Genomic DNA, 16,513 nt, shown 5'->3' on the forward strand with positions numbered 1-16,513 from the left:
ATTGCCTGTGTATGCTACTTTAAATCATGCCCCGACAACTGCGAATTCAAGTGTTTTTTTCCCAACGACAGCAAAATAGATTACAGCAATTTCTTCAAAATTGTTAAATGTGATTTATCTTTAAGGGCTCTTTTAAATGACACCGTTGATGAGAGGGTCAAGACCGATGCTGGAAAGCTGACTTAAATTCGATCGATACTGATAGAAGAAAAACATCAGTCGAAAATATCTAGTTCAAAGGGCTACCGGCATAATATACACGCAGCATAAGAGAATAGAGTCTCAAGAATTGCAACTGCCAGAGAAAAGTAGAACAAGCAGAATGGCGCCTCTATCATTTTCGGCTGCCACGGTAACTCCAGTTCCACTTTATTGTGTTGATTCATTTATGTTATAAACTCTAGATTATATCCATTCTTAATTTTAATACACAATTTTTTCTATACGATTCTATGGTTGATTACCTCTGGTTCTGCTTTGAGTAGAAGAATTCAACCTAAAACAATTTTGTTAGCTAAACGCGTACTTTCAGCATGTATACTTTTAGTAACACAATCAACATTTTGTCGTTTATAATATTTATTTAAACAGGTTTTGTTAGTTAAACGTTTACTTTTAACATATATCTCTTTCTTGTTAGGGTTAGGGGATTCCACATTACCCGTTTAAAGCTATCATAAATCTTACCTTAGCGTGTTACACGTTGCACTCTCGGCCCATCATTTGAAGTTTGGAAAAGTCATTTATCAATTCTGATTTTCTTACCCAGCAAGAATATCATGCCTAAGCATGAACGTAGTCGATTCATTGTCTGTATATGCTATTTTAAATCATGCCTAGGCAATTGCGAATTCAAGAGTTTTTTTCCCAACGACAGCGAAATAGATTACAGCAATTTCTTCAAAATTGTTAAAGGTGCTTTATCTTTAAGGGCTCTTTTAAATGGCACCGTTGATGAGAGGGTCAAGACCGATGCCAGAAAGTTGACTCAAATTAGATCGATACTGATAGAAGAAAAACATCAGTTGAAGGTATCTAGTTCAAAGGGCTGCCGGCATAATATACACGCTGCATAAGAGAATACAGTCTCAAGAATTGCAAATGCCGGAGAAAAGTAGAACAAGCAGAATGACGCCTTTATCATTTTCAGTGGCCACGGTGACTCCAGTTCTACTTTATTGTGTTGATTCATTTATGTTATAAATTCTAGATTATATCCAATCCTAATTTAATACATAATTTTTTCTATATGATTCTATGGTTGATTACCTCTGGTTCTGCTTTAAGTAGAAGAATTCAACCTAAAAAAGTTTGGTTAGCTAAACATGTACTTTCGACATTTATACTTTTAGTGACAAAATCAAACTTTTGTCGTTTATAACATTTATTTAAACAAATTTTGTTAGTTAAACGTTTACTTTTAACATATATCTCTTTGTTGTTCGGGTTAGGGGATTGCACATTACCCATTTAAAGCTATCATAAATCATACCTTAGCGTGTTACACGTTGCAGTCTCGGTTTATCATTTGAAGTTTGGAAAAGTCATTTATCAATTTTGATTTTCTTATCCAGCAAGAACATCATGCCCAAGTATGAACGTAGTCGATTCATTGCCTGTATATGCTATTTTAAATCATTCCCCGACAACTGTGAATTCAACTATTTTTTTCCCAACGACAGCGAAATATATTACAGCAATTTCTTCAACATTGTTGAAGGTGCTTTATCTTTAAGGGCTCTTTTAAATAAAACTGTTGATGAGAGGGTCAAGATCGATGCCGGAAAACTGACTCAAATTCGATCGATACTGATAGAAGAAAAACAACAATCGAAAGTATCTAGTTCAAAGGGCTGCCGGCATAATATACACGCTGCATAAGAGAATAGAGTCTCAAGAATTGCAACTGCCAGAGAAAAGTAGAACAAGCAGAATAGCGCCTCTATCATTTTCGGCAGCCACGGTGACTCCATGTCCACTTTATTGTGTTTATTCATTTATGTTATAAACTCTAGATTATATCCATTCCTAATTTTAATACACAATTTTTTCTATATGATTCTATGGTTGATTACTTCTGCTTCAGCTTTGAGTAGAAGAATTCAACCTAAAACAATTTTGTTAGCTAAACGTGTACTTTCGGCATGTCTACTTTTAGTGACAAAATCAAAATTTTATTGTTTATAATATTTACTTAAACATGTTTTGTTAGTTAAACGTTTACTTTTAATATATATCTCTTTGTTGTTCGGGTTAGGGGATTGCACATTACCCATTTAAAGTTATCATAAATCATACCTTAGCGTGTTACACGTTGCAGTCTCGGTTTATCATTTGAAGTTTGGAAAAGTCATTTATCAATTTTGATTTTCTTATCCAGCATGAACTTCATGCCCAAGCATGAACGTAGTCGATTCATTGCCTGTATATGCTACTTAAATTATGCCCAGGCAACTGCGAATTCAAGAGTTTTTTTTCCAACGACAGTGAAATAGATTACAGCAATTTCTTCAAAATTGTTAAAGGTGCTTTATCTTTAAGGGCTCTTTTAAATGACACCGTTGATGAGAGGGTCAAGACCGATGCCGGAAAACTGACTCAAATTCGATCGATACTGATAAAAGAAAAACTTCAGTCGAAGGTATCTAGTTCAAAGGGCTGTCGGCATAATATACACGCTGCATAAGAGAATAGAGTTTCAAGAATTGAAACTGCTGGAGAAAAGTAGAACAAGCAGAATGGTCCCTCTATCATTTTCGGCGACCACGGTGACTCCAGTTCCACTTTATTGTGTTTATTCATTTATGTTATAAACTCTAGATTATATCCATTCGTAATTTTAATACACAATTTTTTCTATATGATTCTATGGTTGATTACCTTTGGTTCTGCTTTGAGTAGAAGAATGTAACCTAAAACAATTTTGTTAACTAAACGTGTACTTTCGGCATGTATACTTTTAGTGACAAAATCAAAATTTTGTCGTTTATAATATTTATTTAAACATATTTTGTTAGTTAAACGTTTACTTTTAACATATATCTCTTTGTTGTTCGGGTTAGGGGATTGCACAGTACCCTTTTAAAGCTATCATAAATCATACCTTAACGTGTTACACATTGCACTCTCGGCGCATCATTTGAAGTTTGGAAAAGTTATTTATCAAATTTTATTTTCTTATGCAGCAAGAACATCATGCCCAAGCATGAACGTAGTCGATTCATTGCCTGTATATGCTACTTTAAATCATGTCTTGGCAACTGCGAATTCAAGAGTTTTTTTCCCAACGACAGCGAAATAGATTACAGCAATTTCTTCAACATTGTTGAAGGTGCTTTATCTTTAAGGGCTCTTTTAAATGACACCGTTGATGAGAGGGTCAAGACCGATGCCAGAAAGTTGACTCAAATTCGATCGATACTGATAGAAGAAAAATATCAGTCGAATGTATCTAGTTCAAAGGGTTGTCGACATAATATACACGCTGCATAAGAGAATAGAGTCTCAAGAATTGCAAATGCCGGAGAAAAATAGAACAAGCAGAATGGCGCCTCTATCATTTTCGGCGGCCACGGTGACTCCTGTTCCACTTTATTGTGTTGATTCATTTATTTTATAAACTCTAGATTATATCCATTCGTAATTTTAATACACAATTTTTTCTATATGATTCTATGGTTGATTATCTCTGGTTCTGTTTTGAGTAGAAGAATTCAACTTAAAAAAGTTTGGTTAGATAAAGGTGTACTTTCGGCATGTATACTTTTAGTGACCAAATTAAAATTTTGTCATTTATAATATTTATTTAAACAAATTTTGTTAGTTAAACGTATACTTTTAGCTTATATACTTTGTTGTTCGGGTTAGGGTGTTACACATTGCTCGTTCAAGTTATCATAAATCCTACCTTAGCGTGTTACACGTTGTACTCTCGGACCGTGATTTAAAGTTTGTCAAAGTCTTTGTTAGTTACTCTTTCCATTTTCCGCAAAAACACAATGCCTAAGTAGCAACGTAGTTGATGCATTGCTTGTGTACGGTACCATAAATCATGCCCTGACGACTGCAAATTCATGATTTTTTTTCCCAACGACAGCGAAATCGACTACAGTAACTTCTTTAAAGTTGTGAAGAGTGCTTTATTGATAGAAGGAAACATCAGCCGAAAGTATATATTTAAAGTTGTGAAGAATGCTTTGAATACAAGCATCAAACCTAAACAAGTTTGGTGAGCTAAACGTGTACTTTTAGTATGTATACTTTTAGTGACCAAATCTTAGTTTTCTTGCTTACACATTTAAATAGATTTGGTCAGCAGTTAAACGTATATTTTTAGTATGTATACCTTTGTTGTTCGGGTTAGGGTGTTACACATTGTCCATTCAAGCCATCATAAATCATACCTTAGTTAGGTAAATGTGTAGTTTTCGCAACGAAAATTAGGTTTTATCGCTAAATGGGATCTAATTACCTTAAAACAGTTCAAAGGTACCACTAATTTTGGTTTTTTGTGATGTTAAATTTTGTTTAACCCTTTACTTTTTTTATTTACAGTTTATTTATAACTTTATGTACTTTAACCTTTTAAAATATAATTTTATTTTATTTAATATTATTTACTTTTTTATTTACATTTATTTATAAATATATGTGCTTTGGCTGGTGACCTTCTAAATTGTAATTTTATTTCATTTAACATTATTTAACATTTTAAAAGAATACAAATAATAATAAGCCTATGACTAAGTAATATTAAATGATATTTATTTTTATGAATTGCACTATGAAAGGGGTGTTGCCCTAAATTAGGAGTTGAGACATGTGCCGGAAAGGGGTGATCCATGTACTTGATTCAATACTATTATCTAACCCTATTATTAAAGCTTTGAATTACTTTTACAGGAAAGGGGTGTTCTATGCTCCACACTTGTTATCATGGTTCATCTCTACTCCTTAAGGGAAAAATGGAGTTGTTGTTTCTATTGGGATTGTGGCTCAACTAACACACAAGATCTTACCTCTATTGTATCACAACTCAAGAACTGGTCTGCTCTAGCAGCGAGGAATTAGTCTAAGCTACAAACTGGGCATAGAAGGAGATTTGACAAGCAGCTACTATAGAGGGTGCGCTCTAATTCTAATCGTTGTCTTCTTTATTCTTTCCATTTCATAGTTATGGCCTAGGTTTCGTTTTCCCGTATGCTCACCCTTAGCCCTTTCCTAGACATTATGTCGATACTAGATTGAGTGCACTATTCAACCACTTTGCTCTCACTCTTACTTCAAATCTTGGGCATGCCATTTGGTTTCCCGTCTTAAGCGTACTCTAAAGATGGTCAACGGACCGGGCAGCATGTGGCATGACACGACACGCACATGCATGTGGACTGGATTAGACTTAGAATTTTAGGCGCATGTGCCTTAAAAGTACGGCACAATTAGAGATTAGGTAAAACACGACTCGAAAAGACACATAAAACACTGCCACATATTCTCCATTGCAAAATAACTTCCAACTCACTACTCAAGAAATAAGCTTTGTTTTCATTGTAAAATAACTTGTCACTGACAACTCAAATAAATTTCAAGTATACCCAATCCTGCAAATTCTATGGATATGCGTATTTTACAACTTAGATTAACTGTTGTAATAATAAATTGTTTCAGGATTTGCGGTTCTGTCCTCATATACAACAGGTTGGTTAATTTTGTCACGAAGTTTTGTCTCTTTTCTCGCGAAGATTCAATGCCTTATTCTTAGGAGGTTGAGAAGGAACTCTGCTAAGAAGCCAAACCAGAAATACACCAAAGAGAGCACCAGATAAATGTGCAATGTGATTGATACTCTGCACTGAATAGCCACCAATAAAAGTGCCCGACATTCCGGCTGAAGCTTGGGCTGCCTCCATAACCTATAGAGCCAAAGCAAACAATACTCAGAAGATTCACATGTCTCAAAAAGGAAATGTATTGCTAAAAAAAAATACTGATAAAAGTAGGAAAGTTGAAAGCTTATGTCAATTTTTAGGCAAAAGAAACACAAGAATGTGTTATTTTAGATTTGGATGAAATTCCATGATGATAACATCATAAGCATCTGAGTGGCCCAATACACTTGAAAATAAAGTATTGTGAGCATCAATACATCAAACTTCTTTATTTCTCATGAAGTCAGTATAATCTCCAACATAACAGGGAAGTAATCACCTTCTCCACAACAAATTGGCCCAGTATAAGCACCTCCAGAATCTTCCTCCAGTCCCAAGACATCTACAATAAGCAAAAGGGTTTAGAAGCTTTATTAAAAATAAATTTTATTTTGAAGTGTACACATCTCATGATTTGAATACCTTCACAAGGACACTAATCGCAAACAACCCAAAAACAGCACCAGAGGCTCCAACAGAAACTGCATTTTTTGGTAAAATAAGCCATGAAACAAAGTTAGCTGCGGCACCTGTAAAAATGTAAGAGAGCCACAATCCAAAGTTTCCTTCCTCCTCTTCAACAAGCTTCCCTGTTTAAGAAAGATGGATTACTTCAATTCATTTCAGATGGATCCTTTTCAATAATCAAATTTCATAATCAAAGACAGGATCAAACGCATACCAAAGATGTACAAGAAGAAAAGGTTACTGGAAAGATGGTTCCTGAAAAGAGTTCACAAAAGTGAGAAACTCAACAAAGAGAAGAATAAATTATACTAGAGTACAGTATTCATCTGTGACATCTGTGATGTTTTCTTCATCAAAATTATCAATACCTCAAAATTCTCACCAGTTAGCATGACAGAAAGCTGCAGTCACAAATTGGTACCATGCCGGAAAATTATGGTACAAGTACAGAGATTTGATGCTACGGACCTAATCAAAAGTAGAAACCCTGGAGTTAGTATCATTCAATATGCCATGTAAAACAATAGCAATAATAATACCATGAAAAATAACTCTCGTTATTGCTATGGCAAACTATCTTCTGCTCATGGAACATTTGCCACTGTTGCTTTTCTACTTAATTTTAAAAGCATAGAAACTAGAAGTTGAAAACACCTCCCTTTACTAATGTTCACCAATCCTCTCTTACTTACACTTTGATAACTAGTGATTCTATTTGACAACAATTATGGTTAAAAGCCACAAAACCTCAATCCAAAACCAAAAATGCTATGCCTATGAAGTTAGTGTACAAAGTCCATATCCCAACTGCTGTGGCATGTGACATGGCATTATTTCAAAGATGTGTAACGTGTTTACCTATCCTACCATCTGACTGTCCTCACACTCACACAAGGTACATGAAATTGAGTACCGCATGCATGTCACGTCACTTTGTATCACTACTTCGTAAGTAAGTAAAACATAAAATTACATGTATGCACATATACACAACATAGTCAATGTGAACTAGGCCGCCCCTCGAGTAACGCATGTTCAATTTTACAAAATATAATTTTTCTTTTTTAATTTTTAATTACCTGGAAGACATGATCAGCCACATATAGTCCAAGATTAAGAAGAATAATCCAAAATACACCATTCACGCTCTTCTTGGGTTTCCTCCTCTCTTCTGGCTTGTCGAGTTCAAGCTGTGATATCATATCTAGCAGACATATTATTATATACGCTTTGTTTAAACGTTTATTTAACTGCGAACTAAATTTTATATCCAAAATGCAAAACCACAATAACAAGAAACTAAAGCAATCCAACTGTTCGTTAAAATGCCGCCTACAGAAAAATCGCATAAGAATTCAGAGCAGAAGTGAGATTTTTTACCTGAGCCACTCATATTGCATACCAAGCGAGACCGGAGGGTAAGAGAAGGGTGACGAAGAGGACGAAGCTTAATGGGTAAGTTGAGTTTTGGGGAATTAGATAGACATTTGATTGTGGATGACTTTGGGAGAAAATTAAAAGGTTTGTGAGAAATAGAAAGGGGAGCAATGGGCATGAAACTGAATGAGTGATGTGGCTTCACTGTTGCTAGTTGAAACTGAAATTGCGCCATTCTGTATTGCAAGGACCGAGCAAAGAGAGATTCTTCCCCTCTTGTGGGATGGTGTCTGTTAATGTTTCTTCATCAAATTCAATCAGCAAATTTTCCGCAGAGACGCGTTGTTGATATGGGCCCAGTGAGTTAAGAGGCTGGCCCAAGAGAAATTAAACTTTGTGGCTTAGGAGTGTAGTGTCAGTTCACACTCGTCTGAAAGGCCCAGAGTGATTAAGGCCGTGTCCAACAATGAATTTTGGCAAACCCTATAATCACTGTTTTAACTAATGTGGAACTCAAGGGTCGGCAACGGGTCGCTTCCGATACCGAACGGAAATAACCCAATAAAGTATATATATAACCAATATCCAGCAATTAAAAAAAAAAAAAAAAAGGCAACGCAAACATATATATAACCAATATCCAGTATTACACTTTTGATGTTAATCATCTCATAATCTCATTCTTTAACAAGAATCCGAAGCCGCCTTGCTGAGTTGGACAAACACAAGCCCTTTTACATCTTCATTTTAATATTTGTTAAAATGCATAGTATTTTTTTATTATATATATTTCCCTTAAATAAATTGAATCAAAATTCGGGAAGGGTAATAGTCTAATAGAATGATTGGCTCTCCTTCAATTATATTTAACCATATTTTAGTGTCAACTGTCAACTGATGGAGTGACGGGTCCCCAATACGGCCATGGCCATGGCTTCGATAACGGCATGAATCTGACAGGAATCTTGGGTGGGGACCATTGAATGACCGATGCAGGTCAAGAAAAATCAAATCGATCTCAGCCGTTCATCTCTAAAGCATAAACAAATAATTCATCCACTCTATTGCGGGATGGGGTTGCCACCTCTTGCAAACGTGTAATTATAAATGTAGAAGAAACAAAAACGGGAAAAAAAAAATTATAGGTGCATCTAAATTCATTGTTATGTATATAGATCATTCTATTAACAATTTGTTCGAGAGATTAACATTTTTTTTTCTATTTTTTGTTAGTCGCTGCTTAATAGTTACATATGTGTTATGTATATAGATCCAAAATTCATGTGTAATATTTCTATTTAAGTATCAGAACAAATCTAATCAAAGAACCACTTAAAAAAACGGTTTCACTTGCATGCTATACCAGAAGCCTATGTAAAAGTATAAAAGATTTTCTTTCGGGCCTAAATTTATTTCATACATTAAACTAAATAAAATAATAACGTATTGGGTGTTTGATGAAGTAGTTGTGCGTTGAGTCTTGGGTGCGTGCATTGATTGCATAACGTGACATGTTTTGCAAAGAAATAAATAATGATAACATTCGTGAAAGCATTCTCCATGCAGCCTTCATATGTACTATTTCTGTTCTCAACGTGAAAGTCGCTGAAGATGATTTAATTCCAGTAATATAATTATACTGCCACTTGATGAAATGATGACGAGATGAAGTAAAATAAGAATCAGAAACACTGAAACAGCATGATCTGTTGCCAATTGTGCAAAATCCTTTTGAGTGAGTCCGGTTTGGTGAGGTTACAGATTAAAATAATGTCTCTTGCCCTTTTTTTTTTCTCTTTCTTTATATTTGAAAAGAAATGTAGTTAATGTCAGATTAAAATCCGACATTTATACAGAAACAAGAAACAGCTGTCACTTCTGAAACCTATTTTCAAAAAAAAATATTTTCAGACATTAACAATAAATACTTTAAAAACTAGTTCGTATCAACTATTCGTTGACAAATTATTGGATAATTTTTAAAAATCTCCCCTGAAGTTTGGGCTTGTTATAAATAGATAGCGAAAATTTATTTATTTGTAAAAAAATTTTTACCGTCAGTTAATTTTAACATTGACCGTTAGTTGACTGTGCAAAGATAATATTATCCTTAACAACAATTTGTAGACGGAAATAACTAAAAAAAAATTAAAATTGTTGACGCGAAAAGTACAAACTCTATTTTTTGACAATTTTATCCTTGTCAATTCCAAAGATTTACAATATCATAGGTAAAGATTATAATTATTTCATTTTCAAGTTTTTAATTTTATCTTTTTTGTAGAAACTTTAAGAAAATATCAATAATTTAAAGATGATTTTTTTAAATTTTTAATTTTATCTTTCTTGTAAAAACTTTAAGAAAATATCAATAATTTAAAAAAGGTAAAATAGTCAATAATTTTAATTTTTTTTAGTTATTTCCGTTTACAAATTATTATTAAGGGTAATATTGTCTTTACATAGTCAACTAACGGTCAATGTTAAAGTTAACTGACGGTAGGGGATTTTTTACAAATAAACAAATTCTCGCCATCTACTTGCAACAAGTCCAAACCTCAAGGGATGTTTTTAAAAATTACCCACAAATTATTTCGGTGGTTGCTTGCACTATTTTTTGGATTTAGGGTATGCGAGAGCTGCCAAATGATTGTGACCAAAACAAACCCAACAAGGAGGAACAAAAGTGCATCACGTCTGTGTCAGAATCCTCTTCGCGCCGCTTATTAATGTTCGTAGTTTTATCACGTGATTAGTGAACCCGATTTGTTGTTTGTACGCTTCATTACAAAACACGCCGAGTCAAAATTCTCTTTAATAATATTTCAGCGAAAAAGAAATTTAGTTAGCCTATTACGTCGGAGTTCATTTTATAATAGAGCACAAATTTTAACCACACGTTTTATTTATTATAATTATAATTATGTGATTATAAAAAATATTTTATTTTAAAAGGTTCTAACATAATTAGACCCATTTAATTATATTATTATGATCCGTATATATAATTGATAAAAAAAAACATAATTTAAGAATTCATATAAGATATATTATTATGTAACTTAGTAACATCCTTTAGTTAATTTCATATAACAACAATTTAAGATAAACTTATTTATATTGCATTATGATCGGGACCATCTTGGTATGTAATGCCGCTATTTAAATGCTTTAAATAATAAAATCATTTGAACTTGTATCTATGTACTGCACAACACTATTCGATAGACTGCTTTCGTCCCTTCTATTCCAAGTTTTTGTTGTTGACTCTTTAATTTATATGATTTAATGTATTAAAAATAGGAGTGAATAATTATTTAGAGAAAAAAAGAGATCCATAATTTCAATTCACATGATTAGGAAGAGGATTAAGTTAAGCTACATAATTAAAATATTGAATGTGTGTGTGTATATATATATATGACACAAATAAATTTCTTATTTCCTTGCTAAAGTACCACGTATATATATTTTTTAATATATTAAATCATTTAATATGTAAAAATTATATCAAACCTAATAATTTATATTTAAATTTATAAGACTATTAAAACAATAAATTTTTTCTTATAAATATATAATGCAATTACATTTTTTAATTTTAAAGTCAGAACCATAGTTAAATCAAAATAGCCCGACGTAAAAAAAAATTCTTTTAACATCAAGTGATGTCACTGCAATTCACAACCAACCCCCACGCTCTCTCCTCTTCACTCTATAAAATTTGTAGCTACAGTGATCATTGATTTGCAAAAATACAACTCCATCTCCTTAAAAAGCATCACTAAAAAAATTGCCCTTTTGATCTGTTCCCACCACCTTTTTGAAAATTTCCATTTGGCCATTTCTTGTGATTCTTTTTGATCTTTCAATTCAAAACTCAAAAATCTTAACACAAAAAGTTGATAACTTTCTTGCAAATTCCCTCGTTTTCCCTGCAAATTTTATTCCTTTATTCCCAGACCAATAACAATCACTCATACAAAGATTCAGCGTTTTCATATCATTGCTTTGGTTGGAATTTTTGTAATTAAACGCATGTGATCTTGGGCTGCTAAAAGAGTTTTTTTTTAATTAATTTGCTGAAGGGTTCTGTAGGATTTGAGAACTGGAATTGTTTTCTTCTATTGTAGAAATTGAAATTTTAAAAAAAAATAAAAAATTGTATGATTCGTGTTTTAAAAAGGTGGGATTTTGAGCTTGTTGAAAAACGCGGTGAATTTACAAAGTAATGGCAGATTTGGGAGCAAAATGGAAGATCTTGAGATCAGTTATGATGATTTTTTTAAACTTTGCATTAGCTTTTGTATGTGTTAAAGCTGAAAGAGGCTTAAAAATCGAAACTTTAAGTTTCAATGGAACAGAACGACAAGATTCCAATTACCTGCTCAAAGCTGTAAATTTCTTATGGCAGCCCGAAGGATCCGGTTACCACCATGTTTGGCCTGTAAGTTGAACGTTTTCTCAACAGTTTTTTATTTTCCAGTAGATGTTTCAATGATTGTGTGTATTTAATCTTTACTTAAAAACTAAGAGTGTCAATTATCATGTTGTTTGAATTAATTGTTTTTATAGGCAGTGGTTCTGTACATTTTATGTGCATTAAAAAAAAATTATTAACTTATTTGTTAAAATAAAAGTCAACTGTGGATATTTTGACAGGAACTGAAATTTGGGTGGGAAATTGTTTTGGGTACCATTATTGGATTCTTTGGAGCAGCATTTGGAAGTGTAGGTGGCGTTGGCGGCGGCGGTATTTTTGTTCCTATGCTTAGCCTAATTATTGGGTTTGACCCAAAATCAGCCACAGCTATATCAAAATGTAAGAGACAGCGAATCTCTTTTAGTAGAAATTCTTATAAGGAAAAAAGGTGGGAAAAAAATGGAAGGAAAGGGAAGTAATGTGGTTGAAATAAACTATTAGTTTGATTCAATGATGGTGATATGCTAAAAGTAGAGACTAAAAAGTTGAGAAAGAAAAATCAATAGATTATTTGACATCGCCCAAAGTTCATTTTCCATGGAAGTAAAGGCTGTTTATAAAATTTTTAAAACCATTTGAATTTTTTTTTTTAACATTTTTCAAACTTCAAACTTTCAAAGGATGCTTTGGCAGCTTCATATTTTATTTTTTAAGTATAAATAAAAGCGAATTTGCTTTATTCCATTTTTGGTAAATCTGAATCTTGATTCTATTTTTGGTCAATCTGAATCTTGAGTGTAATGTTTGTGAGCATGGAAATTTAATTAAGCTCATTTGTCCGAACTGGGGTTTTCTTTAAAGGTTATCCCTCAGTTAATGCAAGACGGAAAACCATCTTTTGGTGATCTGAAATTGTTGATACTTTTACACTTTTACCATTCTGTAAATTTGGTTATACTGGACTCAGAATGAGAAATTGCCACATTTTCATTGTGTCAAATTTCTGGGTGAAACATTTAGGCAGTCAGTTAATATGCTATGAGTTACCATTTGCCTAGAAATATTCACTTGTCACTTTGAAGTAGTGAAATTTTACGCTTGGATATGTGCAGAAATTCAGGAGTCGCTTTTTAGTAGATTCTCGAACCATGTTTGCTTATCTTTTTCCCTTTTGGCTTTGTTTCAGGTATGATTATGGGTGCAGCGGTCTCAACGGTTTACTACAACCTTAAGTTGAGGCACCCGACGCTTGATATGCCCATCATTGACTATGATTTGGCACTGCTTATTCAACCGATGCTTATGCTGGGAATTAGTATAGGTGTTGCATTCAATGTGATATTTGCTGACTGGATGGTCACAGTTCTACTCATTGTTCTCTTTATAGGTAATTACTAGTAGAACTGTGGTTGCCCTTGCTGAGCATTCTGCTTTTCTAACTGCTTCTGTCGATTGTGTGTGGTATATAGGCACTTCAACCAAGGCATTCTTGAAAGGAGTCGAGACATGGAAAAGAGAAACCATTTTGAAAAAGGTAATCCCTTAAACTTATGTGGACATTTTGCATAGAGTTCAAGGCCGTATGCACTTGTTTTGTATACACTGGATAATTCCACCGTGAGAGAATTAATGATCTCTGTTGTGGCTTATTGAAATAAACCTTCTCTGTTGCATTTTGGAGAAAGTTGAAGGATTGCAACATGTCATTTCAGTTAAAAAGAATAGAGAGTCATAACTCTGAATTTTTGGGATGAAGTCCCTCCTAATGTTTGTTTTATGCCTTCGCATTCTCTAATTTAACAAGAACAACCAATTTTTTTTTAAAAAAAAAGAATTTGAAGAAGAAAAAGTAGAAGAAGAAACAAAAGGAAAAAGGACCATGTTCAAAGTCCCACTGTAATGTATGCGTTTATATTTTGAAAAATGATTTTAACTGTTTGACCTTGCTGTGAATTTTAGGAGGCCGCTAGGTGTTTGGGATCTAATGGTAAGTTTATTTTATTGTATTTGAGACCTTATATATTTTTGTGTATGCATCTTCCTTCTTAATTCAGTCTCCATACATTTTCCATTGTTTCAGGGGCTGGTGCTGGTGAGGTGGAATATAAGTCTCTTCCGAGCGGCCCCAGAAGTGGTCCTCAGAAGGATGCCATGGAACCAGAAGTGTGTATACTCTAATCTGCTATAATGAGATCCTAACATTCATGGGACTAATTTAATTTGATAATCGCAGGTCACCATTTTGGAGAATGTTTATTGGAAGGAACTTGGGCTTCTTGTATTTGTTTGGGTTGCATTCCTCGGACTGCAGATTGCCAAGGTTTTGTTTCTTATGCTGATTCTAATTGTCAAAGTGTTTAGTCCAATCTCTATTAATGCACTATCCAGGGCTAACTGAAGAACTATGACTTTTGGCAACAGAATCATACAGCTTCTTGTTCGATAGTGTACTGGGTATTGGACTTGTTGCAGGTACATTCTATTGGCATTACCAGAGTTGTCTCTTTTTTTCATGTTTCCTTGTGCATTCATAACAGCTAAGCTTGGTTATCATCGACTTTGGTTATATTGTGCAGATCCCAGTTTCTCTTGTGGTATCTCTGTACGAGGCTATTAGCCTGTACAAGGGTAGAAGAGTAATAGCATCCAAGGGAGATGATGGAAAAAGTTTCAGAGTGTTCCAGCTTGTTAGCTATTGTGCCTTTGGAGTGTTGGCCGGCATTGTTGGTGGGCTGCTTGGACTAGGTGGCGGATTTATCATGGGTCCACTATTTTTGGAGCTGGGAGTCCCACCTCAGGTGAGTGTTTTTGTTTCCCTTCAGATTTGTGGGAGCAAAGGAATTGGTTTTGTAAGTTTAAGAGTAAAACCAGTTCATAAAACACACTGACCAATGTCTATGAATTATAAAATCATGATGGCTACACTTCATAATAACCTTTGTTGTTCAAGGGAGAAAATCGTATACATTAGCATTTAGCAGTTCAATTTATTGCCAAAAAAATCTGCGCTATACAGAAACCGACAAGAGCACCTGCGCATAATGACATGTCTGATTATGCAAAAATGTGCTAGGAAGATAGAAAGGCAGAAATAAAGGCAAAGAAAATTATGTTGGCATGTCCGTCTTGTCTTTGAGTCAAACCATTGCTAATTTAATGTGGTTATAACCCTGTTGATGACTTATGTGCAGGTCTCTAGCGCTACTGCCACCTTTGCAATGACCTTCTCCTCATCTATGTCAGTTGTAGAATATTACCTTCTGAAACGTTTTCCTGTTCCTTATGGTAACCATGGCCACCTGACTCCAATAACTTTCTCTAGATTGTTCTGTTATTTTTAATCATCATTCAATAACCCATCTAAATATTTGTGGACTTTTTTCTTTACTGGCAGCTCTATACTTTGTTGCTGTGGCAACCATTGCTGCTTTCATTGGGCAACATGTTGTGAGGAAGCTGATTATTTTATTAGGAAGGGCATCACTCATCATCTTCATTTTGGCTTTTATGATATTTGTTAGCGCGATATCCCTAGGTTAGTGTTGATATTCCTGTTATCAGGCTGGATGTGTAGTTATGTAGGCTCTAATTACTTTACAAATTCTAAAAGTTTTGTTTCCTTGTGGTTGATAGGTGGAGTAGGCATATCAAACATGATTGGGAAGTTTCATCGGCATGAATACATGGGATTCGAGAACCTCTGCAAGTACGACAAATAATTGCCCTGTCTCTTTTATTGTTTCATTTCCTGTAAAAAAATTCATTGGTGTCCTAATCACTCTCTAAGGCTAGATGTTTGTCTCCTGCTAAAGTGATCAGAGATGATTACTAATCTCAATTAATTTTTGTTAGTCAATCATTTGCAAAATACTTCTACCCGAGTGTTTCAGTGCATATGATTAAATGCTCGATATTACAACTTCGATCATTTTTTTCTCTTTTTGGCACAAATGCGTGACTCATCCTTATATTTGGAGACCTTAGCATGATCAAAGTGCAGCAACACAAAAGATTCCATTAATCTCGGCTACATTTGTACAATGTTTTATGTGGAGGGGGTTCTGTGGTAACAAAGTTTTGTATTAATCAGCTACTTATGGCATGTCATTAGGGTTCATTTTCTCGTTCACCACCATAAGTGACTTCCATTCCATCATTTTATTGCTACAATTTACCATTTACCTCCTCAACTCTCTTGCTTGTTCTGTTATTGATCCTGTTAATGGTGTCACAGACATCCGTGCTGAATATCAATGACTACCCATTTTAAGATGCTGTTAATAAAATGGTTCTAAAATGAGACTAGTCGTTTCAAGAT

At 34.0% G+C, this 16,513-nt stretch overlaps 2 protein-coding genes across 2 annotated transcripts; one reads left to right on the forward strand and one right to left on the reverse strand.

Annotated features, from left to right (window-relative positions):
- Positions 1 to 5,532: 5,532 nt before the first annotated feature.
- On the reverse strand, positions 5,533 to 8,085 carry LOC18054895 (rhomboid-like protein 11, chloroplastic). The gene is made up of 7 exons (XM_006450565.2): positions 7,776 to 8,085; positions 7,475 to 7,599; positions 6,778 to 6,863; positions 6,610 to 6,650; positions 6,351 to 6,517; positions 6,208 to 6,270; positions 5,533 to 5,912 (listed from the first exon to the last, which is right to left on the reverse strand). The coding sequence occupies exons 1-7, from the start codon at positions 8,005 to 8,007 to the stop codon at positions 5,712 to 5,714; spliced, it is 915 nt and encodes a 304-aa protein (XP_006450628.2). The 5' UTR covers positions 8,008 to 8,085; the 3' UTR covers positions 5,533 to 5,711.
- A 3,342-nt stretch (positions 8,086 to 11,427) lies between these two features.
- LOC18054896 (sulfite exporter TauE/SafE family protein 3) lies at positions 11,428 to 16,288 on the forward strand. The gene is made up of 12 exons (XM_006450566.2): positions 11,428 to 12,219; positions 12,435 to 12,594; positions 13,382 to 13,582; positions 13,665 to 13,729; positions 14,155 to 14,182; positions 14,276 to 14,358; positions 14,429 to 14,515; positions 14,617 to 14,667; positions 14,772 to 14,993; positions 15,387 to 15,480; positions 15,590 to 15,730; positions 15,829 to 16,288. Exons 1-12 carry the CDS (start codon positions 12,004 to 12,006, stop codon positions 15,912 to 15,914), a joined length of 1,434 nt encoding a protein of 477 aa, XP_006450629.1. The 5' UTR covers positions 11,428 to 12,003; the 3' UTR covers positions 15,915 to 16,288.
- The last annotated feature ends 225 nt before the right edge of the window (positions 16,289 to 16,513 follow it).

Source organism: Citrus clementina, unplaced genomic scaffold, assembly GCF_000493195.1.
Source record: "Citrus clementina cultivar Clemenules unplaced genomic scaffold, Citrus_clementina_v1.0 scaffold_1, whole genome shotgun sequence".
In the NCBI taxonomy this organism is placed as follows: Eukaryota; Viridiplantae; Streptophyta; class Magnoliopsida; order Sapindales; family Rutaceae; genus Citrus; species Citrus x clementina.